Consider the following 27,304-nt stretch of genomic DNA (forward strand, 5'->3'; position numbering starts at 1 on the left):
GATTAGTGAAAACATCATAAAGATATCTCTTACCGTTCCGAAGTTATGAATTTTTGACTGAGTGCAACTTTTTCGAAAAAGTGTCAAAAATGCCATGTTTTGACCCCTATAACTCCGGTAAAACTCAAAATTTCGCAAAACCGTTCAAATGAAGTTCTTATATTTTCGTTGTGAACCGGAAAAGTAAAAAAGTTCGATGAAAATCGGACCTTCGGAACAGGGGTGGCCCACTTGGCAGATTTTGACTCTTATTAAAATTAAAAAATTTTCCAATTAAGCTAAGCACCTTTTTGGCCAATAATCAAGGACAGCTGTGCCATTTACCAAAAATCCCAGGAGAACAAAAGGGACAAAAGAACGGAACTTAATTAGTTATATTTGGCTCGGTTGGGATTGCAGATGCGTGCTAATGAAAGTGCATTAGCACTGGGACTTGGAGTTGGACTTGCTGCCAGGACTAACCAAGGATAATGGACTGGATACTATAGAAAGTGCTGGCAATTGCCGCGGGGCTAATACTCCCACTGAAAGTGAGCAAAAAGAATTAATTTGAAATTCCATTTCGTAGATTTAATTGAGTTGAAATCAAATTAAAAGCAATTTATTTTCAACCCTCATTGCGAATTTTTTTTCTTTTCTTTGCTTGTCTCCCTTTTGCGATGTTCCACGCACACACGCACGCACTATCATCCCACACTCCTCCTCCCACACTCTTCTTCACTTCACTCCTCCATTTTACTCTCTATTCTCGTGTTTTCCTTTTATTTATTTTTTTCTCAGTTTTCCCATCGTTTCTGGTATTTTCTAAAAGTGCGTGGTCCATCGACAGAAAAGGGAGAGGGGGTGAAAAAAATAGGAAAAAAATTCAGACTGGTTTTTGGGGTTGCAAAAATTTCATCGCCTGCATTGCAAGAGGAAAATCGATAAAAATGTGCCGGTGCCTGTGTGTGCAAAACAGCAAATTCATCCGCTATCCTCGAAATAAAGGATATATGGGAATATATACCCATATATGCTCTATCCTTCTGCTGATTGCATTTTTCGTTAGCCTCTCTGATATCGCATTAATTTTTAATTCGTCGCATGGAAGCCAAAAATGATTTATGTCCAGCTCGAATCGCAAATTAAAAAGCCATTCCAGTTGCATATTCAAATAGCAGCAAATGAAAAATAAAATGCGGGCTAGAAACTTTTTGCATCCACTGTGGACCAAAACAAGAAATGCAAATAATGCGCTCGAGTTGACAGAGCAGAGTCCAAGTGGGAGGAAGGGGGCGTTGGCCGATGAGGGGGCGTGGCAAGCGCTTCAAATTGCATTTGATAGAGCCGCAAAAACTCCGTTCGTGCTTCCCCTAACCACCACTCCCAAAGAATGACCATTAAAATGCATTAAATAGAAGAGGAGTCGTTTTTAAGTTCCGAAAAATTAAATACTCTTTGTGGGAGGGTTTTTAAAAACCTTATTACGAATATTTCTGAAGAGAATTTCAAGAATTTCTGTATTTTAATATGTGAAATTATATAATAGAAGCTTTAATAAACTTATGTTTAGGTTCTTTTCTTTTTTAAATTTTTTTAATTAAAATAATATTTTGAATAAAAAACTCATTACTTTTAAAACCTCAAAATAACTAATTTTTTAAAATTTATATTTCTAATATTACTGACATTTATGAAGTTTAATTTAAAAAAATAAAGATACCAACTCTGAAAAATATATTAGAACTTCTACAACTTTCAGAAAATAAAATTATTAAAATTCAACAGGATCCTAGGTGATTTTACAAATACAGAAACCACCTTTTTTGCTTACTAATAAGTCCCAATTATCTATTCGCACCTCCGGCTGCATAATTAATTAATTTTTCCCCTGATGCGCGCCTCACCTGCCAATCGCCTGATAGAATTTATGGACTCTGTTCAGGGCATTCAAAATTGAAAATAAAATTCAACAGCGCGCTTTGGCAGCAGAAATGTTGTTTAATTTGGCAGCAGCAGCAGCAGCAAAGTTTCGAAGCAGCATTTGCAGCAGAAGTAGAATGTAGGAGTAGAAAATTCAGTGGCAGTGGCAGCTGCAGTAAAAGTGGCTTTTGTACGTGCAATGACCTACCAACACATAAAAAATGCAACGCGAAGGCACGAATCGCGCGCTAAAATATGCAAAGGATGCAGGAAAAAAAAAACAGAAAAAAGGAAAAGGGAAAAGGACGAGATGAGTAGGATGCCAGAATGCCAGGATGGCAGTGCCAAAGATGTTGCCTTTGCTTTTCGCAGGCCCCAAGGCAAAAGTTTCCCAGTTTTCCCAGCAGCAGAAGCAGCAGCTCTATTTGCAAGGACAAACTTGGTGTGCTGGGGGCTCGAGGTCCTCGGTCCTTGGTCCTTGGTCCTTTTGGCTCCAACTTCAATAATAGTCAAGTGCAGTGAAGCGTTTTGCCAACTGCAAACCAAGCGAGTTCTCGCTCCTCTGAGATGAAATCAAAGCCCAGCTTCCTCCATTTTATTTGGCATTTTCTTCACTTTTTCTTTTTCTTAACGTTTTCTCTCTTTTTCTGTTTTTTTCCTGCAATATCCTTTTGGCCAACACGCATTTCCCCCCCTGCTTTTTCGCTTTTTTTTCGCCACTTTCCCAATGTGTGAGAGTGTGTGCGAACTTTGCATTTACCCTTGGCAAGGACTTTTGCAGCGGGTGGAAAGCCAAAGAGCCAGCGAAAGCAAAAAGTTTTATTTGCACAGTTTTCTTTTTCTTAAACTTTTGTTGTGAAAATCCCCCCACCCTCTGCCGCTCCCATCACAAACTGCCAGCTTGCAATTTGCTCAAACAAGTCTAAAAATATATATATGTATAAATGTATGTGGTATATAGTATATAATATAAAAGCTGCCGCAAACGGGGGGAAAACTGTAGCATGCTTTTGAGCGCTCGCTTAGAAAATTTCCTCCACTTGCCGGGCTAAAACGAGGGAAAATGGAAAATTTTTATAATTAACAGCGACAAAGTAGCACAGCAGATGCAGATGCATCGCAGCATCTCAAACATGGCAAACATCGGCTGTTTATCAGATGGGACAAGATGCCAAGGCAAGAAGGCTATGGTAATTTCTCTATAATTTTCTTCTTTTTCTCTGGCAGATTTTTCCTTTTAGGGTGCCAGTCGAAGCAAGACTTCTGGTTTTTCCCCTATTTTTCTTTTGCCCTCTGCGAGGCGGCCTGTGAAATGCAAATATTTATACCCAACTACTTGAAAAACGCTGGGGAAAATGGTATGAAGTGCCTCACGCGCAAAAGTGCGTCATCCTGGGCCACAGTGAATATCAATTAAGTGCAATTTGCTTTCTCGACACTTCGAAAATGGCAGAAAAAGGATGTAGGCTTAAATTAGCTGGCTGAATAAAAGGGTTCACACCGCTTTGATGTGCGTTTGATGTTCGGATTTTAAGAGTGAATTGGGGAGTACAATGCAAATATAAAGGGTGAGGTCCTTGAACTTAAACGCCTTTTAACAAACTTAAATCAAGAGAAAACTTGTTTAAAAAAGAAAACATTTACTAGATTTTTAATTAATCCCTATTTTAAACTAGCCTCTAAATATAATGATGCACTTTTGCAATTAACCTCCAGTTAAACACTATTTATATGCCAAATCCTTTTTTTATCTGACTTTCAGTTCTCCTTATCACCTTTTCACTGTATTACCGATAGGGTTATTTGCTGAAGATCCAAAAGAGGTTAGGAAAGGTAAGAAGTTCAGGGAGTTCAGCCAAGAAGCCATTGCAGTGCGTTCTTTTCTTCCATATTTCTTTTTTTTCAGCCCTCTTCTAGTTAGTGTTGCTGTTGTTGTTGTTGTATACGCAATGTGCGTAAGGAGAAAGCTTGAAAGGAGGAGGCTTGGATGAAAAAAGAAAGTGGAGAATGGGCGAGGTGATGTATTTGCACATGTACCGTTCATTCTAGCTGCTGTGTGCGTGTTGAGTTTGTTATTTTCCCTCTTCTCGAGCTTCCTCTTATTTATCCTCCTCCATGATTTTTTTCTCCATGTTTTCAGCTTTTTGCATAAAGCCGCTGTGGGTGGATGGGTGTGTGCGTGCATATTTATGCGTATTTGTTTGCATAGCTGATGATGTGCCAGCAGCAACAGCAACAAGAACACTTTATGAGTGCGTGCCAGCCGCATTTCCCCATAGATCTACCCCCGTTTAACCCCTGCCTAACCCCCAGTTAAGCCCTGGTTTTGCACTCCCTCTTATCTGCACTCCTAATATCCTTCAGGGGGCGCCATTGCAATTAGAAAACTTGCATCGTAACTTTTTTCGCTTTTTTTATTCAGCGCCAACAACTTGTAATGCAATGCGCTAAATTGTTTGATATCATACGAACATTCGCACACTGCAAATGCTAAGTGCAAAGTCCTGCTCACAAGTTTTGGTCCTGCAGAGGAAAAAAGGGACTATTTTGGAATAATTTGTAGAGCAAAATATATCTAGGAATAAAAATTTCAAAATCAAATTTATCATATTTACTTAAATAAATTTTAAGTAGACTTTAAAACCTAGAAAACGTTTAAAGTGTACTTCAAGTTTAACATGAAGTATAAATCTTTTTTTCTTAAATATTCCAAACCATTCAGTAAGGATCTAATCTTGTTAGGATCTATATTTCTAATATTATTACCATATGGGAATAATTATAATTATTAAAGTTATGTTCTCTAAATCCGTAAAAAATCTTGTTCCCTTCAAATTCATCCCAATTTCTTATTGTGTACTTTACAACTGCCAGCTACGTGCTGTGAAATTTTTTCAGCGCATTCATGTTGCACGTACGGCTCATTGTTGTTGCTGCTCCCGCTGATTCTGTGGAGTTTTTTACTTTATTTTATATATATTTTTTTTTTGTTGTTTGAAAAACATTTCTTTAATTCTTTCTTTTTGCGTTTCTTTCGTTCGCTTGGTGTCTTGACTGCAAACCACCCCCACGTCACCAGTTAGGGGATGTTTATGCGCGGCAGGACTTTCGTACTTTGGCAAATGACTTGACTTTGGTCAGAGAACTGAGACCAACTTTTAGTTGTTAGCCGGGCAAAAAAAACCTGAAATTAAATTGATTTTTTTGCGTTCTCTTTTTCGTACAGGAACAGAAAAGCAAGTCGAGCGAAAGCAAACAAATACACATAATCCCCGGCAAGGCAACTCTTTCAGTGCTCGATGCTCGACAACATAACAATTTATTGTTTCAATTATATTTTTCAATTTGCGCCGACAAACAAAAGTCCGCCAAATGCAAAAAAGGCTCTCAGCTATAAATAAAATAAATAGCAAACGAACTGAAATTTGTTTTCCACAACGCGGAGATGGTTTTTTATCCTTTTTTGTTGTGTTTGCCAGGTTTATGCGCGGAATGGGGGATATATATGAAAGTTATTGAAAGTAAACATGATAAAATAAACTCCGCACAGAGCGACGAAAAAATGTAATGCTGTTGAAATTGTCTCAAATAATATTTAAAGAAAATTAAATTGAATTTACGGCGGTTCCTTGTTGTTTTTCCAAGGAGGAGGCACACCAAAAAAAAAGGAACAGAGGAAGGAGCAAACAGAATGATAAGCAAAAATAATCAAAAATCGATTTGGAAAGTGCGTCCCCGTTTTCGCCTGTTTTTCTCTTTTTTCCTCTTGCTCCTTGTTTTTGTTGTAACAATATGCCAGAATTTTCCATTTCCCATTTGTTGTCAAAATGCAATCATTTCGTTTTTTTTTGCTGTTTTTGTTGTTGTTGCTACAGCTTGATAGGCACTTTGTAAGCAAAGCACAACAACAAAAAATTGTACGGGAAAATAAGAGGAAAACAAGCAACAACTTTCTCCGGAAAACATTTGGAAATTGAAATTGTAAGGCGACGTTCGTTGGCCTTACGTTTTATAAAGTCTGTGATTTTCGTTTGATTCACTTGACTTAAACGGATTTGGCCAAAAGGAAAAGCAGGAAACGGAAAATTGGCAGGCAAAACAGGAAATGTTACATATTGAAATTCAGGATAAAAAGGAAAAGGATCATAGAAAATATTATTTTGTTTTATTTTCTCAATAAATTATAGCAAATAGTTCATTGTAATAAATTAAAAAATATTTAATTGCCTTCCTGACACATGCTAAAACTCACTAAGTTGATAGACCAATTAAAATTCGATAAATTGCTGGTGTAATTGCACGCTTAATTATGTAATTATATTTAAATTCTCCTCACACCCACCTACCCGTCAAAAACTTCTTGCCACGTTTAGTGCCACGTTTAGTGCCCCATTTAGTTGACTTTCCACTATTTTCCATTCGGTGCCAAAGGCAGTCAGCAATTAGTAAGTTTTGTAACCTGCTGACCCTCTAAGCTATTACAGTTAAGTATTCTCGTTCAAATAGGCGTGTGTATGTATCTGTATCTGTTAGCCTATGGCTGCATTTAACCCCTCGGAAACTCAGAAACTCGGAAACTGGACTAAATGACAACCGTTTCCTCCGACTCCGCCCCGCATTTTCCTTCATTTTCCTGCCACTTTTATTTTTTCGCTTTGCCTTTAGCTGGGGTGCGAATTTGCTTAGTTTGTCGCGCAGTTAGGAATATAAGCTGTGAAAAGGGTCCGCCAACGACGACGACGAGTCGGTCAAGCTGAAAAATGCACTGCAATTGCACCTTGCACACATAGATACACATGCACAGCAAATGGTGCACTGGGAAAAATTATAAAAATATATTTCGTGAATTTTTATCGATGTTGTTTTCTTTGGTCTTAAAAACGGGGAAAAATAAATGGTCCTTTAAAATATATTTCTCGAATTTTCCGTAACATGTTGATTTGTAATTAAATTAAATATATATTATTTCTAAAATATGTAGAATAAAAACAAAAAAATATTCCCACTATTTTCAACTACAGAAATGTTGTTTATTTTATTAAGTATTCAAATATTTTAAATATTTTCTCTTTGTGCAACTTTAACCCCTTTTTGGCCATGCATCGCTGATATTTAAATTGAGCCAGCGGGCAGTGAAAAGTTCTGAGGGGGCCGGCACCGCGTAGAATGCACTTCAAAAATAGAAAAAAAGGGTTCGGTGGGTTCCGTGGCTTCTAGGACTCCGCATGTGCCGGGATATATACGTGTATCCTTGATCTATTTGAGCTCTAACTGACTGCATTCTCTGTACCTCTGAACCTTTTCTGTAATCGGTTGCTGTGGCAATTAGCGCCAGAGAGTTCGGTGTTTCGCTTTGTTGTTTGTTTATTAATAAACAATAACAGCCAACAAATTGCTTAATTGCTGGATTGCACCTGCCCATAGCCAAGGATCCATTAAAAGAAGAAGGGAAAAGGAGACTGAGAAGGTAACTGATTTTGCACTCATTACCGAAGGAGCAATGCGGCACTTTTGTCCTTTAACTATTACAAGGATAAGTACACACAAAGACCCTCCTTTCTTTCTTTTTTTTCTCAGCCTTACCCTTATGCAAATTGGCATCAAGTATACGCAGCGTGTTCCTTGCCATGCGTAATTATATAACATTAATTTGCATTTCTCGCTTTCAGCTCTTGTCTGTTTTATTCTGAGCTCTGCGTTCTGTGCTAGTGCAATCAATGCAAATGTTCGCCCTGCTGGCAACTTAACAAGGATGTGAACATTTATTTATTAAAATTTAACAACGCTTTACGATCAGCGCGCAGATTTATATAAATGTGTGCTGTGTGCAGTCCAACTCGACTGATTGTCATCAGGCAGAATCAGTAGCAAAACCACCACCAGAATCAGAATGAGAATCAGAATCAGAACCATCAGATCAACCCAACCATCCCATCATCCTCATCATCATCCACATGAGCGGTAAATCTGTTCCATAAATACAGCAACAAAAGCATTCAATTGCGCAGACTGCCAAACACTCACACACAGACAGAGTCAAGCATTTTATTATTTAATTTATGCGGAGACAACAGAGCAACAACAAAAATGTGCTGGTAAAAAAAGAGCACCAAAACTACCACACAAAAAAGTTCCCTGAACATAGATGAAAAGACACATTTGTATCTTCAGGGTAAACAATAGAAATTCTGCAAGTAATATAAGCCAACAAAATATTGAGCACTAAATATGCACAAAATTTGATAAAAATTTGGGAAAAAATAACAAAAATATTTCCCTTTAATTTAAATGTAGTCTCGACACAAAATAAGGATCCTTAATAAAACCCCTTTACAAAATCCTTTACTTTTCATTTAAGAACCCCTTATTATTTCCCAGATTATATCATATTAATAATTCAATGCACCCACAATTATTAAATAATAATTACTTAATGCCCCTGCGACTGCAAATATAATTACATGAAAATATATAAATGTATACGTACGGTTTTGGCTTTGGGTTCCTGAAACGGGAAAAAAGATAGAAAATGAAAATAAATCAACTGTAAATACAAATAAGCTGCGATGCATAAAATAATTAGCAATAATTATAAATTAAATAAATCTCTGTGCACGAGGGACCAAAAATTACTCAATGCTGGAAAATAAAACCCTATATGTGTGCAAAAGTATATAGACCGACTGTCGCGGCTATCAGAAAAAATAAGCCCACTAATTGGCTGTCATGGCGGCAATTTGCGTGCCCAAACAGCCTCACCAATGAGCAGCCATTAAAATGAAAACAGGCAAATGCACAGAAAAACGATGCAAATTTAAAATTGTGGTTCTCAAAGTTATGGTTTAAATTTTGGCAATTAAAAGACGCACACATAAATCCCCACAAAGCCTAAGCTGCTTAAAATAAAACATAATATACAGAACAGAAAAATCATCATTCATCAATGCCATTTTAATGGACGTGCGTGCATGTGTGTTTGAACGGCATGAGGCTTAAGTTCTGCTCTCAGGACTCTCTTCTGGCTTAGGATTTCGATTCTAATTCCGATTCCTATTCCAATTCCTATTCCATATTCCATACAATGCGAACAGATGTGCAGGCGAGCGTTGTTCTGCAGATGGTCTACGAATAATAGTGTGTGCTCCCTGCAACAGATGAATATGCAATCCTTCGAGAAGGAAATAAAACAACGGAAGCTGCCTGGAATTTTCAATAGGATTTTGTGGCCAGGCGGCCTGAGGACACGAGCTGATTTACAGAGGAAAAATAGGGATATTTTAAAGGTTGATTTTTGAATTTTCCTCTAATCAATATTGGTTATTTAAAATTGCTTCAATTTTCGAAAAACATATTTTCATGATATTTAAAGTAAAATATCATGAAAAATATTTTTATTACAACAAATATTAATTTTTTATAAGTAAATATTTGTTTGTTATTGCCTTACACAAAAATCAACTTCAATAAATTATGTAAAGTCCAATATTCATAACCAAATATTTCTTATACTTAATTATATAAATTTAATATTATTTTAATTTAAATAAAAACGTTCCCTATTTTTCCTGCGTGTAACTCAACTCAAATCTAAAACAAAACTTTATCTGCCAGCTGAATTCAGAGCATTGAACTCAAACCGAAAACTGAAAAACCGAAACTCAAGCCCGAATTTCGGGGAGTAAATGGGAGACATGCCTGGCAGCATCTTTTGGGACTTATCGAATGACAAACGCACATAATGCTGCCAATAGATTGAATGATTGAATCACTGGCGGACGACAAGAACGGGGAGTCGTGTGCCTGGCCATTGGCCACAAGCGGCAATTAACCAAAGAAGACAACGACAGATTTTTGCCCAACATATTTTTCCATTTTTCAATTTTTCGGCCATAAAGCTGAGTCAGCCAGGGCCAAGTAATATCCACTGGGAAAGAGATAGCCCATAGCCGATAGCGAATAGCTGGGCAGGATGAAAGAGGATGCCCAAGTGCAACTAGATATCCGAGGAGCACGACCACGACCGAGTATCAGATTGCACAACATGCTCATAATGAAGCACATCCAACGTCACCGTCATAATCATCATCATCGTCATCATCACCACCACCATGCGTTGCAGTTGTGGCTCAAGTATCCAGTGTGTGTATGGGTATTATCCTGTTTTCCAGGAGCTGGCAAGCCAACGTGCCAAAAACTCGGCCACTGATAAAAAAAAGTATCTCAAAGTTCCCAATATTTCAGGGTAGATCTTAGAAATATATCTTCGAAAAATAAAAACAAAATTTTGCATTTAAAATTGAAATATTAGATGATAACTGACTTAAGATTTATAATAACTTGTTTCATAAATAAGAAATGTTTGAGAAAAAGACTGTCATATAATATTATTATTATTTCCGATAGATTTCGATTTAAAGTTAAAAATCCTAAAGATCCATAAAGAATACAGTGGTATTTTATTGAATATTATGTAAATTTAAACCAAATATGCCTTAAAATATTTTTCATTTTTAGAAATGGACTACTCTTTTCCCTCAGTGCATGAGCCACCTTGGCAAGTGCTCTTCTTTTTCGCCCACTCTCTCTTTCTGTTAGTGTGTGTTTGCCGAGAGTATGTCACGAACGGGGAGTGTTAATGTGTGTTGGTGTGTTTCTGTGTGGCCTCAAGTAGGAGCAATGCACTCGTCCTGGCCCAAAGAAGGACTAAGGATAAGGATACTCGCCAGGGTGTTCCATGTGAGCATATGCATGTTTCCTCGCATTTCGTATGCATGAAGCGAAAACCTTTAAGTTGTTATGGCTGTTCGTTGGTTTTTAGTGACTCCAGTGCATTTGCCTCAATGAAGTTGCGTTGCGAAACGTGAATTGAAAATAAGAGCCAGGCAAAGAAAGGGGACCAGTTCTTGGAGGAGAAGCTGGAAGAGCATCCTTGGACAGCCCAATGAAGTCAATCACTCAAACCCCCAAACAGACCAGAACCAAATGGACTTTCGGGGTTGATTTCTTTGGCTTTCGCCAACTTCCAACTTTCCTTTCACCCAGACACTTTCAATATTTGCCTCGTCTTGTTGTTGATTTTCTTTTATTTGTGGATGCCGCAGAAAAAAAAAATAAAGACGTTGAAAAAATGTTCAAATTTTAATGAGAAAATTCCTAAGAAAAACTGCATATTTAAAGAAGAAAAAAAAGTGCCCGAGACAAATTGAGCGACACAGGAAATATCCTCTTAGATAGGCCTGTCCAGAGATTTCTTTTTTAGGGGGAAAAACCAAAGTGGGAGTGAGTTCGCTGAGCAATTCAAATAGCCAAGTTAATGACTAAGCCCGAAGGTCTTTTCAGCTGATTTGGGAAAGTAAAAAAAGAAATTACAAAAAATATTAAACGAAAATCCAAGAGGGAAAGCTGGCCGTAAAGGGACTTGAAATCCAAGTCTTAAAGTCTGAGTTATTTGTAAAAAAATACTAAAGAAAAAGTCGAAAAGTGCATTGATCTTCGATGGGAAACTGAAGAATGAAATAATTCACGTTCAAAATTTATCGCCATTAAGAATGAAAACCGGACCGAGGAAGCCGACAGCTCGACAGACGGGACCAGCTGTGAGTTTTAGCTGAGAACTTTCAGGCTGAGGAAAAAAAACCGCGAAAACCTTGTCATTATAAAGTCCATGGACAAAGGCATAAATATATGAGCACATGAGTAATTTCAGCATACACTAAGCTACAAGGAAAAGCTGGAAATTATTTAAAAAAAACTATTAAATCGATTGCCTTAAAAATTGACAGAAAATATACTTTTTTCGTTTGTAGTTCATAAACAACTTTTTTATTATAAAGATTTTTAGTATTAGAATAATTCAATTTATAAAAAAATTTTTAAATTGTTTTAAAAAGGGATAAATACTAAAACAACTTTACTTTATGAGAAGTATAGATATTTTGAAATTAAAAAGTCTTTATGTTGTGATTTGGATATACACATATTTTAAATTCCGAATGATTTGCTACACTTTCTTTTCACTTTCGGAAAACCCCAACCCAGTGACATAGTGTTCCAGTAGCTCAGCCGACAACATGTGAGGCAGTTGGACAATGAAAACCCTGATAATGATGTTGCGGATGGCGATGATAAAGCAAAGGAAGATATAAAACTAAAGCGTCAATTGTCCAGGCGAAGGAGGAGGAGGAGGGGGACGAGGAAGTGGGGGGAAGTAGAGGAAGAACCAAATTGGCGTTGCACTATCGCGTTGAGCATCTTGAAAATACCCTGTCCATATTGACATGTCAACTGTTGCTCTTTTTCCTCGGGTGAAACTGCGAAATTTACAACTTTATCTATGTGTGTCGCCTAAAGTGGAAGGAGGGGTCTTACAGAGGGGGGTTTTATTAAGAGGGGGGTGGTTTATATAGGGGTCTATAGTTGAGATCTCTGCGTGCCATTTTCTCGTCTGACGGCCTTTTGTATAGCGCCCGATCTCCTCGCTCTTGTCAACCTTAATTGTCCATTGATGCCGTCTCTTTCTTACAGCATATACCCCTCTCTTTCGCACACTCTCATATAGTCTTTTTTTTTTGTTTCCTGTTTGCAGTCCGCTGATCGCGACTGAGAGACAAAACGCTGCGCACTCGCTTATTTATTTATCGCTGTCTGTCTGCGTGTATCTGTGTGTGCCGCTTTGTTTGCCAGTGTGTGTGTATCTCTATCAGTGTGAGTGTGCGATCAAAAGCCGCGTTTGTAACTTGTGAACATCTGCTCCTTTCCTTTCCTTTTATTGTTGTTTTCGTTGCCTCGATTCGTTATTATCGTTATTTTTATTGTTGTTCTTATTTTATATATATGGCATGGCATATTGTTGTTGTTGTTGTTCTTGGACGTCTGTATTTGTATTCCCGGGGCCCCGAGAAAATAACGCCGCAATATGGAAGCGTCTGTCAATATTGGAAATACTCCAAATACCCTGATTATTTTGAGTTTTGGCAAATGGTTGGGGGGATAGGAAATTCGGAACAAGACCTTGGACAACTGACAAACGAAAGAAATTCTTTGGATGGCCTAATCATTTTATTGGGGTAATTAAATTGAAAGATAGGAGAGTAAAATATATGGTCTTTTTTCGGTTTTATAAGGAGAGTTTTCTTGAAAAAAAATTAGTATAATATTGGTACTCTTCTTTTAATCTAATTATTTGGAAGCTATCATAGTTAAATTTTGGAATTATAAGTTAAACACATTTTAAGTATTTCTTAAATTCATTCATAATCTTCAAAGTGGCTTAAATCCCAAAATACCGTCTCTACTCATTCCCAATTCTTCTCCTCCTTCAAATCTTCAAACGCTGTGTAGAAAATTGAGATGCAGACATACATATCCTTGGCAACGGATCACTTGAAACTCCTTAGTGGTCCTTGGGCCATTGAACTTGTTCCCGAGCTGCTTCCACTTTACCTCGAATCCTACCCAAAAACAACAAAAATTCTAGTGACGACATGCAGCGCAATTTGAGATCTCGCGCACACACATGTGCAACCTGATTTCCGACCGCTCAAAGGACACGCTCTTCTGCCTGCGGCATCTTAAGTGATTTCGAAAAGGAGCTAAAGTATCTGGAGGATGCGCGGATGTCGGATCACTCATTCGAGATACTCGAGTGCACCTCGTACGCCAGCAGCCACTTGGGCACATACACGCACTCCTCGCCTCATTGTAGGTTACTAGTTAAATCTTAAATCGAGGCAGCTGGAGAAAGAGACAGCGAAAGAGACGGAGACAACTGCCGGAGGGGCCGCAGAAAGAGACGGGACGAGGCACTTGGCCAGGGAACATCTGTTGCGCTGACATAAATCCTGAGTGACTGACCGCTGGTGCGAAAGACCGCGAATATCTTGTATGCGAATGTTCATGTGGATGTGGATGTGGATGCGACTTGGACGCCGCCGGCTCTCTTTTGAGGACCAAAACCAGTTTCAACCGATTCCCAGCTGCCCGGTTGGGCACAGTGGTTCGGAATGGGGAGTTTATGGGTTAGATTTGATATATAATACCCTTTTTAACACTCTAATTTTTTTAGAATTAATTCTTTTCCAAAAGAAACTATGATATTTTGAGTACATATTAGATCTTAGTTGGGAATTGTAAGATAATACCATCCTTAAAACTCTGAATTCCTTTCTATCTTAAAGGTTTATGTTAGATCTCGATGATTAATTCTCAAAATATTCCTAAAATCTTGTTTTTCTTGTATATATCTTTGGTTTTTAATCTTGTATCATTTTTTGGTTTTTAATATTGTATTATTTCTCGAAGAATTCCCTTCCTCTATCTTTACTTTCCCCGAAAAACCCACTGTGCCCCGCCAATTTCATTGAGTAACTTTTGCGCTGTCCGTGAATGAATCTGTGCTGCGATACTCGTATTTCGATTCGTTGAGTTAGGATCTGAGAATGGACTGGAACTCACCTTCTTCTCGGTGAGCTTCTCGCAGCGGCGCTGCTTGCAGATCTGGTGGCTCTTGTCGTTTCGGCAGGGGGCGCACTCCCCACAATTGTCCTTCCGCTGGCATCCCACGCATTCGCCGCACCGCTTGCGCTTCTTCTTCGACTGGAAAAGAGAGCAGGAAGAGGAGTTGTTGTCGTTGGAGTGGTTGTGGTGTGGTTGTGGGTAATGGTTGTGGGTGGTGGGTGTGTGGGTGTTTGGGGGTCGTGACAGTGTGGGTGGCGGAAGATGGTGGCGACGACCGTAGTCCTGTTAATCGCAGCGGTTGCCAGTTCGCCCCGTTTCGCTCGTTAAGCGGCAGGGTTGTTGAATATAAATCGGAATATATCGGTTTTATCGATAAGTATCGGTATATTTTTACTTTAAATAACTATCTATTGCAAAAATTAATCAGCTGGAAAATAATTTATTTCTTTCATTTAGCAATGATTAATTAAAGGATCATTTGCTTTTAATATTTTTCTAAAATTCGAAAAATAATTGTTTATCGATACATCGATTTGTTTAAAACAATGGCAATTTCCTATTTTCTACCGATAAATACCGATCAATTTTATCTTTAATTATTATTCTAACGCACCATCATAAACTTATCGATTTTTTCGATACATTGCCTTAATTTCAACAACCCCACCCACGTATCGATCACTTACCTGCTTGTCGCATCCGCTGGCATTGGCATCGTTGCTATCCCCCATCCCCAAAGCACTCAGCGGACTCTTGAAGTTGGCCGTGCTGGACACGGCGTCCACTTGGCCAGGATTGCTGGGGTCTACGTCCATGCCGCTGGCCTCGCTCTCGGCACTGGACTCCAGCGAATTGGGCCGCTGTTTCCGGCGCTCCTTCTTCCGGGCCTCCAATCGGGCTATCGGCGATTGGAGGAGCTTCTCGACCTTCACCGGTGTGGTTGTGGTGGGCGTGGGTAGTTGGGTATTCGAGGTGGTCGTGTGCGGTGTATGACTTCCATTTCCGCTACCATTTCCACCCGTTGCCTGTGGATAGCTGTTGTTGCTATTGTTGCCATCATACGAGGTGGGGGTGTGCATGCCCATCGGAATGGGATGCTGCAGATGTGGATGGTGTATCTGTCCACCGCTGTTGCTGAGATCAAAGTCCTCCTTCTTGAGCAGCATCTCAAAGTCGCTGCTGCTCGTTTCCTTCTTCACACTCAAGGGGGTGAATCCCGGATAGAGTGGCAGTTCGGCATAGGGAGTGGGATAACCAGTAGTTGCTCCTCTATGATGATGATGCGGATTCAGAGCATGATGATGGGCAAAGGCATTCGGCGGCGGTGGAGCCGGAAAACTGCCCACCTGAGCGGAGGGCGGAGTAATGCTGGTCTGCATTCCCGATAGCTGGGTCAAAGGCGAACCCACACTCATCATCCCGGGTGAACTGACTGAGATGCTGGCGGGCGACATGGCCACCGTTTGCAGGGAGCCTCCAGTGGGTGGAGCGGCAGGAGGTGGTACTACTACAGATCCTCCGCCAGGTGGCGCTGTTGCTGCTACTGTTGCTCCTATTGGCACTGGCATGGGTGTTCCATCCGGCAGCAGTTGCTCATTGAAGCCATGGAACTGACTCTGAAAGGAGGGCAGCTTGGAGAAGGGTTCAAAGCCGCTCTTTAACTGCAGATGATGAGGTTGTTGCTGCTGCTGTTGCTGTTGGGGTTGAGGTTGTGGACCATTGTCCTTGGACTCCATTTCCCAGGGACGCGTGTAGCTGCCGTTCGAATTGGAATTGGAGTTCGAATTCGAGTTGGCACTGGGATTTACTTGGCTACCCGGATTTCCTACTGCGGCGGAGGCGGCGGAAATGGCATTGGCATTGGCATCGCCGTGCCGCTGGCCAGTGTTGCTGCCGCCAATTGCAACATTAGCATGATTGCTACTGCTGTTGCTGCTGCCCAGTGGAGCTGGGACCGTAGTGTTGTTGCTGTTGCTGCTGTTGCTGTTGCTACTGTTGCCGTTGGTGGCGGCCGTTGGCTGTTGCTGTTGCTGCTGCTGCTGATGTTGCTGCTGCTGCCTGGCATAGTAGTCCCAGTGCTGCTGCTGCTGCTGCTGTTGCTGCTGGTGTTGCTGCTGCTGCTGGAGATGTTGCTGCTGCTGCTGCGGATAGTGATGATGCTGCTGGTAGTGATGAGGATGCACTGGGTGATGGTAGGTCGTTGTGTAGTGCTGGCTGAGGCTGCTCAGCTGATTGAGATGGGTATTGTGCAGACTGGACACAGTGGCCTCCACGGATGTTGCTGCTGCTACTGCGGCTGCTGCTGCTGCAGATGTTGCTCCCAAATTGCTGCTGTCGACGGTAGCGCCTGTGCTGCTCTGGGCTAAAATTGAAGACGCCATTTAAGCTCAAACTCTGGCATGGCTATGCAGTTGTCTTTGAAAACTGCGGGGCTTTGTACTGATTTTTTCAAAAGATTTAATTCGATTTTTGTACACTTTTCGGTTCACTTTTCTCTGCTTTCTGAGGTAGTTCTTCTTTTTTAAAAATGTTTCTGACTGGTTTCGTTTCGTTTCGTATTTGTTTGCTTGTTGGCTAGTGTAAAACACTCTGATTATTTTTTTATACTATATAATATATATATAAGTTGAAGCTACTCCAAGATTTGTATGTCGTTTATTTTTTGAACTCACTGGTTTTGCGTGTTGAATATTTTATTTATTTCTTAATGGTGTTCTTCTTCTTCTGTTGTAAAGTGCTTTTTATTAAATTGTTGTTTAAAAATTGTTTAAGATTTGTTGGTTGTTTTGTACTTTATTCTTTTGTTGGTTTTGTAAAAACGGCAGCTAGGCAAAAATTTGTATTTTAATATTTGATTTTATTTTTTAGCAGACTTGGTTACTTTTCTTCTTTTTAAAAATCTTTGTAAATTTGTAATTTGTAAAATTTGTATTTTGTATGCGTTGTTGTTGTTGTATTTACTTTATTAATTACTTTGCTGTTTTGTTGATAATATTTGATGCTTGCTTGTTTGTAAATTGATTAAGTTTTTGTACTCTGGTTTTTGCTTCGTTTTTCAATTGAATTTGCTTTGTTGAATATGTCGTCGGATATAAAAATAATTTAAGTGTTTATATCTAGTAAATTGTACTTAATGCGTAGGCTTAAAAATCTTTGTCTTCCGTTTGTTTGTTTGTTTGGGTTTTGTGGTCTTAACAATTAATTAAACATTAGCGCGTTATTTGTTATTGGCTTTAATAGTAATAATATTTTATATTTCATATAAGTTGTGTGTTGTTTAGCTTAATTCATTTTGCTTTTTGATTTTGATTTGTGGGCCGAAAAGGGGGGTTTTTTATTTGACGAGTTTAAAGATCTTCCAAAGTATTTTATGTGTTGTTGTGGCCGTTGTTCTCAAATCCTTTGATTAAAAGCTGAAAAACATGGAAAAATAAATTCGGTTAGTAAAGTTTTTAGATGGAGGTGTTTAAAAGTTTCTTATAAAAATATCCTTGCTGAAAAGTTTTCTTGTTCTTGTTCTCTGTTTCTCGTTCCCTTCCTGGCCTTAAACATCTACAAACTTCAACACATAATTATGGTCTTTGACTATATAATGAGCGGCCAAGTCAGCGAGGCAGGAAGCGGCGAAAAAAAATATAATAAAAAACGAACAGCGAAAAAAAATGAGCTAAAGGACACTCACTTCTGGCTTTTTATTGCCGCTGCTGCTGTTGTTGTTTTTTCTCTGTTTTTTCTTTTTTTGGCTTGTAAGTTATGCTGCCAAGTTGGTTTTGGCTTTGTAAAGCCTCTCTCACACACACACACACACAACACACACTTATACCATCGCATAAGCGTATTTCAGATGCCTTCAACGCCGTTGTCATTTTCTTGCCTTTTTTCGCCATTTTTTGTATCTTTTATTTTTATTATTTCTTTTTTCTGCAGAACAGGTGTACTTTTGGTTTCGTTTTTTTTTTGTTGCCGTGCGCGTCCTTTGGCTTTTTGCATTTTAGCCAGCGAACATTTCGTTGCGCTTCAGAAAGTTCATTGGGCTCGGAACCTGGGCTTTTTCATCACCACGATGAAATGACGACGATGATGATGATGATGAGGAGGATTGTAATGTGCGAGGATGATTATTATGCATGCACTGGATGCGCCTCAAGCTGCACTAGTTTGTAAATGCGAAGAGAGATGCATAAAATCAGGGTCTTTGAGGTGTTTAAGTGAGTGCAAATGGCATATTAATTAACTCGGGGTAATTAAGTAAATTGTTCTTAAAGCCCTCAAAAATGATTTATAAAAATAAAATAAGTCAAGCAAATCAATTCTTTAACACAATAAATACCACAGATTTGAACCAATTTCATATGAATAATAATCAGAATGAATGAATGATTTCAAGATAAATTAAAGAAGTGTAATAATAAAAATAAAAAAATGTTAAACCATTTATTAAATCCTCTTATTAATATTTTAAATTCAAGTAAATTACACAGGCCGACAAAATGTGACATGGGTCGGTGTCCAGGCCTGCCACCATTTTATTTCGGTAAATGAGGCTTTTCTAAGCATAAGTTGCCACTACGCCTATAGTCCATCAGCTCTAGTATTTGCGGTATCTTTAATTTAAGAAAATCACAAATTTTCTTCGTCTTTTGGGATATATCTTCAAGAGTGGTCAACCAATTTTGGTAATCTTTTCGGAATTAAATAGTTGCACGTCTCTTTTATACGGTCGTTTTGGAAAATTCAATCTAACTGAACCACAAGAGAAGGTGGGCGAATTTAAAATTTTAAAGTCACAGCTAAGTTTAAAAATCTTTATTTGTGAACAGCGTTTAAAAATTAAATAAAAATATTTTCTTCTACAATGCATTTTTGATCCAAAGACACCTTATGTCCCTAATTTTTAGGACACTCATCAGGTTTTTGTGTATTGTTTTGGAATTTTTAAAATTGTTTTTCTTACTTCCTTCACAGTGACGATTCACAAACAGTGCCCAAACCTGTCACTATTTTACGTAACTCATAACTATTTTTGAGCACAAGTGACCCTTGCTTTAATAATATTTATACATGGGCGTAAGCTAAAAGCTGGAGGGGGATTACACTTCAAGCATTTCAGCCCCCAAAGATTAGTAGGCTACGCTCATGTGCTTATACTCAAAGCAAAACTACTTAGATCGTTTAGAATTATGATATTTAAAATTGTGACAGGTTTGGGCACTGTTTGTGAATCGTCACTGTGAAGGAAGTAAGAAAAACAATTTTAAAAATTCCAAAACAATACACAAAAACCTGATGAGTGTCCTAAAAATTAGGGACATAAGGTGTCTTTGGATCAAAAATGCATTGTAGAAGAAAATATTTTTATTTAATTTTTAAACGCTGTTCACAAATAAAGATTTTTAAACTTTGCTGTGACTTTAAAATTTTAAATGCGCCCACCTTCTCTTGTGGTTCAGTTAGATTGAATTTTCCAAAACGACCGTATAAAAGAGACGTGCAACTATTTAATTCCGAAAAGATTACCAAAATTGGTTGACCACTCTTGAAGATATATCCCAAAAGACGAAGAAAATTTGTGATTTTCTTAAATTAAAGATACCGCAAATACCAGAGCTGATGGACTATAGGCGTAGTGGCAACTTATGCTTAGAAAAGCCTCATTTACCGAAATAAAATGGTGGCAGGCCTGGACACCGACCCATGTCACATTTTGTCGGCCTGTGTTATTGTTAAAAATGGAAGATAACAATTAAGTCATAATTATAAATTCTTTTGAGCTTGGAAATTCTTAAAAATGTATCAGTCATTACAAAAATTATTTCGAATCATTAAGTATTTTGAAGTCCAAAAATTCGAACCAATTATTCTTTACTTGTAGTATAAATCGGTTCACATTCATATCACCCCTAGCAATATAAAATTTCTTTATCTTATGTTACATAGTCGACTGACATTCCGACGCACCTAAGATATTTCCCAGGCGATTTCCCACACTAAAAATGAAGCATTTCGCATCTTTATGCGCATTTCACCCCCGTAAGTTTTGAAATTGCGAAACTTTTCGCCTGATTTCGGTTGACAACTGAGTCAGAGTCATTTGCCCCATTATTCTCGCTTCTCCTTAATTTCGTTTTCGGGTTCCTTGAGTTCCTTGAGTTCCTTGGGTTCTGTTCCTCTGGGCTGCCTTGAGTTCTTCTGCACATTGTTGCAGAACGACAATTAAAGTCTGATTATTTTGTCGACTGCAATTTGCGTGCTGCAATTGTCCCTCTCTCGCCCCCTCTCGCTCCCTCCCCTCTCGTGCCATCTCACTCACATTATCTTTGTTGCCAGTGTGCCTTCAATAAAAACGGTAAAAGGCCAACGGCCAAGCGAAGCAAACCAAACCAACAAAATACAAAAAAAAGGAGGAAAAAAGGCAAAGAAGAGAACCTGCAGCGAGGAAAAAAGAGGAAAAAAACAAGACACACACAAAATGTTGCAGCTGCCACAATTTGCTGCACTTTCCGTTTTATGCGATTCCGTTTCGCGTTTCCACTTCTGGCCTTTCATCCTGTCCTGTTCTGCAGCTGTAACTTCGGACTCCTGCTTTTCTTCTTCTTCCCCCTCAAACCCCCCTCGAGTCCTCCTTTTCCTGGGAGAGTTACGAGTCTTACGCTCGACATGGCGCGATAAAGATCCCGATCCCAGCGATCCCGAACCGAGCCATCGATTTGGCGAAATTGGGCCAAAGAGTTGGGAAAATGGCTTATGTACCATGCACCATGCCTGCAATTAGCGCTTCCTTTTTCCTTGACCCAAGCCAAATCCTGACTACACAGAGAAATTACAGGGTACTATACCTCTTCTAGGATTTCTTATAAAAAATCATTTATTAAGAAATTACATACATTTAAAATCTTCTCAAAAAATACTAATTTATTATTTATATTTTAGGATTTTTCATGTGGAAAAGCTTGAGTTATAGATACATATTTAAATAATATTTCATAGCATATATCAGATTTCATATATTATTTTTATTACATTAAAGACTTTCTTTAATTTAATAAATGGTTTTTAAAAGTGATTCATACCCATATATCATTAATTTTTTTTTTACCTATCATTCCGAATTATTACTTAAGTATGATAAGCAATTTGGATCCGAAAAAATCGATTTCAAGATAACAAAAATGGATTTCTTTTACGGTTTCCGTTACCACCGAGTGATATAACACCTCAAATTATATTAAGTGTTTGCCAAACCCTTCCTGGCACCTAAACAATCCCCGATCGGAATTCAAAGTTCCTTATCTCATCCTATCTAATCTTATCTTGAGAAGCTCCCAGGCCAAGTTTCAATGTTATGCATATACGGGATGGTCTATATAAGGGATTTCTATTTCCAACTCGGGCAACTCAAAAAAATGAAGGAAAAAATCGAGAAAAACAAACGAAAGCAGAAACAATGAGCGCAATTCACTTAAATTTCTTGTTTGCTGCTCCGCTTAATGCAGCACATTTTTGCAACATGTATGTACAATGTACGTACAACATTCTTTATTTTTTTCGCATTTTGAATTTGCAAATTAAACACGCAGACCAGACGCACACAAAAGCGTATTTATGTGTATATGTATGTGACTGCGAACAATGCGTCATTTAAAAAACAAAGTCGACTGCGGAGTCGTGGAGTGAAAATGGCATAGAATCTAGGTGACTGCGAGGGCTGTTTTTTGGCAGTATGTACGAATATATATGCGAACATAATATGAAGAGGGGTAGGGAGGATCACAGGACGAAGAACTAGGCTACACAAATACCAACATAGGGGGAAGTTGCATGTGAGAAGCCGCAGGACGAAAAACAGGAACAGCACCAGAAAAACAGAAGCCGAATCTGGAGTTTCAGGTGTTTTCAGATCCAGAGGGAAACCATCTACCATCTACCGGTGCTACCTGTGCGCTGTTTGACTTTGCATTTGTTTGAACTGAGCTGGGGCACCAGAAATGGGAGAGAAAAGTGGAAAATATGATAGGAATTGAGATGGGAAAGTGGACTTAAGGATACCCTAAGTAAGAAATTGAGCTGTGATTTATATTTTTCACAATTTTATTTATTTAAGTTATTTGAAACTTTATAAATGGAAAGCAAATTTCTTTAGCGCAGTCATTTCAACTCTATAGAGTTAAACTTTAAAGCGTATTTCCTTAAATGTTGTACACCTTAATCTACAGATATATTTTAGTTCAGGTTGCTATTTATTACAGAAATTGCTTACTAGGAACCTTCACTACTTCTAGTTTCATTCCTTAGAAATACAATCTAATTTATTTAGTAATTTAGTAAGGAATAAGCAATTATTGAAAACCCAATTTCTTATGAATTTATTATTGTAAAGGTAGGGCTAAATAAATGTTTTATAGTATCCTTGAAAATTCTACAATTATCACAAGAAATTTTGACACTTCTCTGATAGCTTTCCGAAATTAATTAAGTACCAGAGTGTGTTAATTAATATTTTAAATATTTACTCTGATTCCGAATTCCAAGAGTCCCAGTTAGCCACACGAATCTGAATACGAATACCCCTTACCCACAGCAACCTCATTTGATAACAAGTGCAACCAACGACAGTTGGGCAGCAGCATGTTCCATTTCGCATCTCCCATATCCCATCGCAGAATCCTGCAGGACCTGCTCCTCATCTCGCCTGTCTGTCTGTCTATCTGTCTTTCAGTCAAGCTGACGCTCCATTTGTGCAAATGAAGTGCTCCCCTCCCTCAATGAAACCCCCCACATAACCACTTTCCCAGCTCATCCGCTTCAATGTAATATTTTAATATGTTATCCGAACATTCTGCGCTTGTTTACAACTTTTGCTCATATGAGGATTGTTCAAAAGCAGTTGGTCTAAATATTTATTAACATTTTTCCCCAGCAACTATTTTTCGGGGGGCATAATAAGTTTGCATATTTATATGCATGTTATACAATTGCCAAATGTGCAACGCAGCAAGTTAATGAATAAAATTCCAGTTTCGGTGGGGTGGTGCCATCACTTTTGGATGGGTAGCATTACAAGGAAGCCCTACTAACCAGGGGGTAGGGAAATAATTTCATTTTATGTTAATGATACGAACTAGACGGCTGATATTGCATTTCTTGCGAAGGTGGTGGAAGAAGAGTACTTGATCGAGTTGATATTGTGCGGAAGAAAGGAAGGAAGTGTTTCCAGACACCTGATAAGTTGGTAAATTATGGTGAATATTTTGTAAGGGAAGATGTTCAAGGGTTTTATTGTGGCAATAAATATATTTTAGAATAGGATTTTTGTTATATCTTTACTAAGCAGTTACAATTTCTTTAAGTTTGTATTTAATATTTTTAAGTTTTGCCTTAATTTTTGATTTTATAAAATTCAAAAAAATGTAGATGTATTCTAGAGTGATAACATCATCTTATATATATTTTTTAAAATATCTCCCTCTCAGTTAATTCGCCTGGCAGTGACTGCTCCACATCTCGTTCCTCTGTGTGTCACGTGCAAATTGAGTTGTGCCGAAGGTTGGCGGTGGGTAAGGAAAGGCTACGCTTATATATATAAGGTGGTGCGGGGTGGTGCGGTGGTGCAGGTGTGGATGAAATGAAACGTGCTGTGCGGCCCAATGAAGCCATGCAAGGAGCTGAGCTCATGGACAGGCATACGCGGCTGGGTATTAAGCGTATATGAATGAAGAGTAAGGGCACTTATGCCTCGCATTCGCATTCACATTCACATTCACCCAAAAACAACACCACCCACTTCCCGTGAGTGTGTTGAGATTTACGAGTTTGTCATTTGCCTTGCATGCTTTCAAAGTCACGCACGTTACCGTTAACGAGGGAGGAGGATAAGAGGGAGGGGTTTTTATATCCTGCCTGGGTGTTGTTTATTTTTCTCTAGGTCAAAGCCTTAATTTGCCTGCGTGTCCTTTTGCCAACTTTTATTTTTGGCTTGGTTCTGGTATTTTATGAATGAATGTTTGGTCCGTTCGAGATTGTAAACAAAATATGTAAGCTAAATATAGCCAAAAGTATCTGTGGAATATTCATTGGGGGTAAGAAAGCAGCAGTCATAAACTGGCAGGCGGCCGACAAATTGCATCCAGCAGATACAGCTACAGATACATTTACAGATGCACAGATACATTCGCTGAACTTGAACTTCTTTCGCGAAGGCGGCCTGCGCCTCAATTTGTTTGCTTTTATTATTTATCTTTCTTTTAAATTCTCTTTATTGCCTGGGTAAAATGTATCTTGTATCTGTATTTGTATCTTGTAGGAGCCCAAGTATCTTCAGCTGTATCTTTAGCTTTTCGCCTTCTGTTGTGCTTCTCGTTCCCTTTTCTTTTTATTTTTTTTTGTTTTTTGGCGCTTCTGTTCTGAGCGCGCCAAAAAAGTATCTTGAGGATGTACGCACGTTACTGTTAGTTACGAGTATCTGTATCTTTGTGTGCGCCTCTTTGTATCTCTGTGTATGGCTTTTCTGGCACGTTTTCAACTCTTCACAACCAGAAGCAGAAGAACTTCAGAGGCCCGCTGCTTTTTAATTTAAGTTGGCGCAAACACAAACGGCAAATGTATCTATCAGCAACAGTTTTTTTCGTTTCTGCTCTGACAATCATTACTCATTTCGAAAAATAAAAAACTTCTGCCTTCAGCTGCCTTGTTATTATTATTTTTATTTATTTCACTTGCACAAATAAAGCTCCTTAGCTGCCCCAAAATTGCCTGTTTAGGTGATTTTGATTTAGATTTTTTGTTGGCTCCCTTTGGGAACCTGCACTCATTGTAATTTGATCCTCGGATGACCAATAACAATTGTTATCTGTTTGTTTACTTGTTTACGCTCCCAAAGTATTTCCTGCGGTCCAAATGCAAATTTCAATTGGAAATTTGTTTTCCTTCGGCTTTCGGTCGAGAGGTGAGTTTAATTGGGGGATTAGGAAAAATGGGGGCGTTCTATTTTATATCTGAATATCTGAATGGAGTTCCACTGTTTTTATAAAAACATCTTTTCAATTGGCTTAATTAATTGGAGTCGGTTCTATGAAAGGGATATGGCTTTGTTTCTTGGAACCGCGTCTTGGCTTAACTTTTTAAAGAGTTAATTATGTTTGTGTTTTTGTTTGAAGGTTGCATTTAATTACTAGAACAAAACCCGTTTTTAATTCTTTTATTTTGCTTAAAGTGCGCAAGCTCCTTAAGATGTTTTTAAAAATGTATTTGAACAATAAAAACAATATTAATGCTTGTAGTTCCTATTTCTATTTACCGATTTCATAAAATATATATGTTTTAAACATTTTTCACTAAATATTTATATTACTTTATTATGATTTTAGAAGCATTTAGAGTGTCTAACAATTTTTAGAGTTCTATAACATAATTCCCTACTCTCAATATATATATTTTTTTCAGATAAAACAATACTAGAAATCTTTTCAACTTTATATTCCTTTTTTTTGTTTTAAAATTCCTTATATCCACTATAAGAAATCCTCTTTAGAGAACCGCTCTTACACACCTTTGTTGTTAATCCATTTCCTTTGCCTTCCTCTTCCTCGAATGGTTTCCCTCGGAAAATGCTGAGTTTTCTGAAGCTATTGGAAATCCATGCCAGTTTCACTATCCATTTGCCGCCCGTTGTTGGACCGTTAGAAAAGCCGCGAAAAACCGCACGAAAACGAAAGTTGACAATAACAAACCGCGACGCGAAAATCGGAACGAAGAAACGAACGCAAAAGAAAGAAAATGCAGGGAAAACCAGGAGAACCGAGCGCGAAACTGGAACTGCAGATGAAAAGCCGGCGACTCAGAGGTGAAAAACTGAACTGAAAACTGAAACTCAGAACGGCAGATGCGGCATCTGCGCGCAGTTTTCGATGTTTGTTATGGTTTTTAAATATTTCGTTTCACTTTTCACATTGGCAATTGATTTTTGGATTGCCTGTTTTTCAAAACTGGAACAAGTTAGGCGAGTCCTTGAACTCGATCACACCGAAAAGGATAGTATTTCCCCGAAATTAGTTAGTTAGTCAGCTAGTTAGTTAGTAAGCGGGCTTCTCTCGCACTCGCACTCGTTTCTTTTCTAGCGCTCGAACGGCGACGGCGGCGGTGCAAAAATTTCGTGATTGTAGGAAACTTTTCACCCGAAGGATACACAACAACTGATTCGGCCGTGCAGCCAGAATACAGATACAGTATCTGTCAGATACGGAGCGTAGCGCAACGTGTTCGAGTCGAACGCATGCAACATCGAACCGACGAACAGGCGCACCATGGGAAAATTTAAAATTATTTTGTTCATATACCAAAAAGCAAACTAACAAAAAAAGGCCACTTGCCTTTAAAAGCATTTTTTAGAAATGAATTTGCACTCAATTATCAAATATATGGCCTTAACTTGTTAACAACAAACGGGCCTTTAGATCTGAAAGCTCAAAATAATTTATACATTTTTATACACATTTTTTTTAGTTAAATGAAAACTAGCTATAACAAAAAAACGCCAGAAATGAAACTTTTTTTGAACTTTCACAGGTTGTACCTCCATTACTTGCGATCCGATCGTAACGAGTAATAGCTTTTCGAAAAGGTGCATCTATGGCCTTTTAAATAGTGTTAGTTACACGTTTATTGGTTTAAGGGTTTTTGAGATATGTTAGGTTTTATAAAATTTTAAACTGAAGTGGGAAATTTAAAAGTTGAAAATTTTAACGACAAGCGCCCTACAAGTTACGGCCTTCGTAGTAATTAATTAACGTATGATAAGAAGGTTTTTTTTAAAATTTTAGTTTTTACTTTAAGAGGCCCTTAATATTAATTTAGATTTTAATTTAGATCTAAAATATATGCTTAATTAAATTATATTAAAAATGATCGTATATTTGAAATGTTAAATAACATCTTCAAACAAAATATCATT

At 38.2% G+C, this 27,304-nt stretch overlaps 1 protein-coding gene across 4 annotated transcripts in view; it reads right to left on the minus strand.

Moving 5' to 3' along the window:
• Positions 1-26,408, minus strand: part of Tet (Ten-Eleven Translocation (TET) family protein) — a 113,854-nt gene extending 87,446 nt beyond the window's left edge. Inside the window, exons 1-4 of one of the 4 annotated variants that reach the window (XM_044394517.2) lie at positions 25,904-26,408; positions 15,045-17,771; positions 14,356-14,496; positions 8,390-8,407 (exon numbers count right to left, since the gene is read on the minus strand). In XM_044394517.2, the coding sequence (XP_044250452.1) occupies positions 8,390-8,407; positions 14,356-14,496; positions 15,045-16,739 (1,854 nt within the window). In that variant the 5' untranslated portion in view covers positions 16,740-17,771; positions 25,904-26,408. The remainder of the gene's footprint in view (positions 1-8,389; positions 8,408-14,355; positions 14,497-15,044; positions 17,772-25,903) is intronic. The other 3 variants (XM_044394518.2, XM_044394519.2, XM_044394520.2) reach the window with 3 other exon arrangements.
• Between the last annotated feature and the right edge of the window lie 896 nt (positions 26,409-27,304).

The sequence above is a fragment of the Drosophila takahashii genome, chromosome 3L (genome assembly GCF_030179915.1).
Source record: "Drosophila takahashii strain IR98-3 E-12201 chromosome 3L, DtakHiC1v2, whole genome shotgun sequence".
Classification (NCBI taxonomy): Eukaryota; Metazoa; Arthropoda; class Insecta; order Diptera; family Drosophilidae; genus Drosophila; species Drosophila takahashii.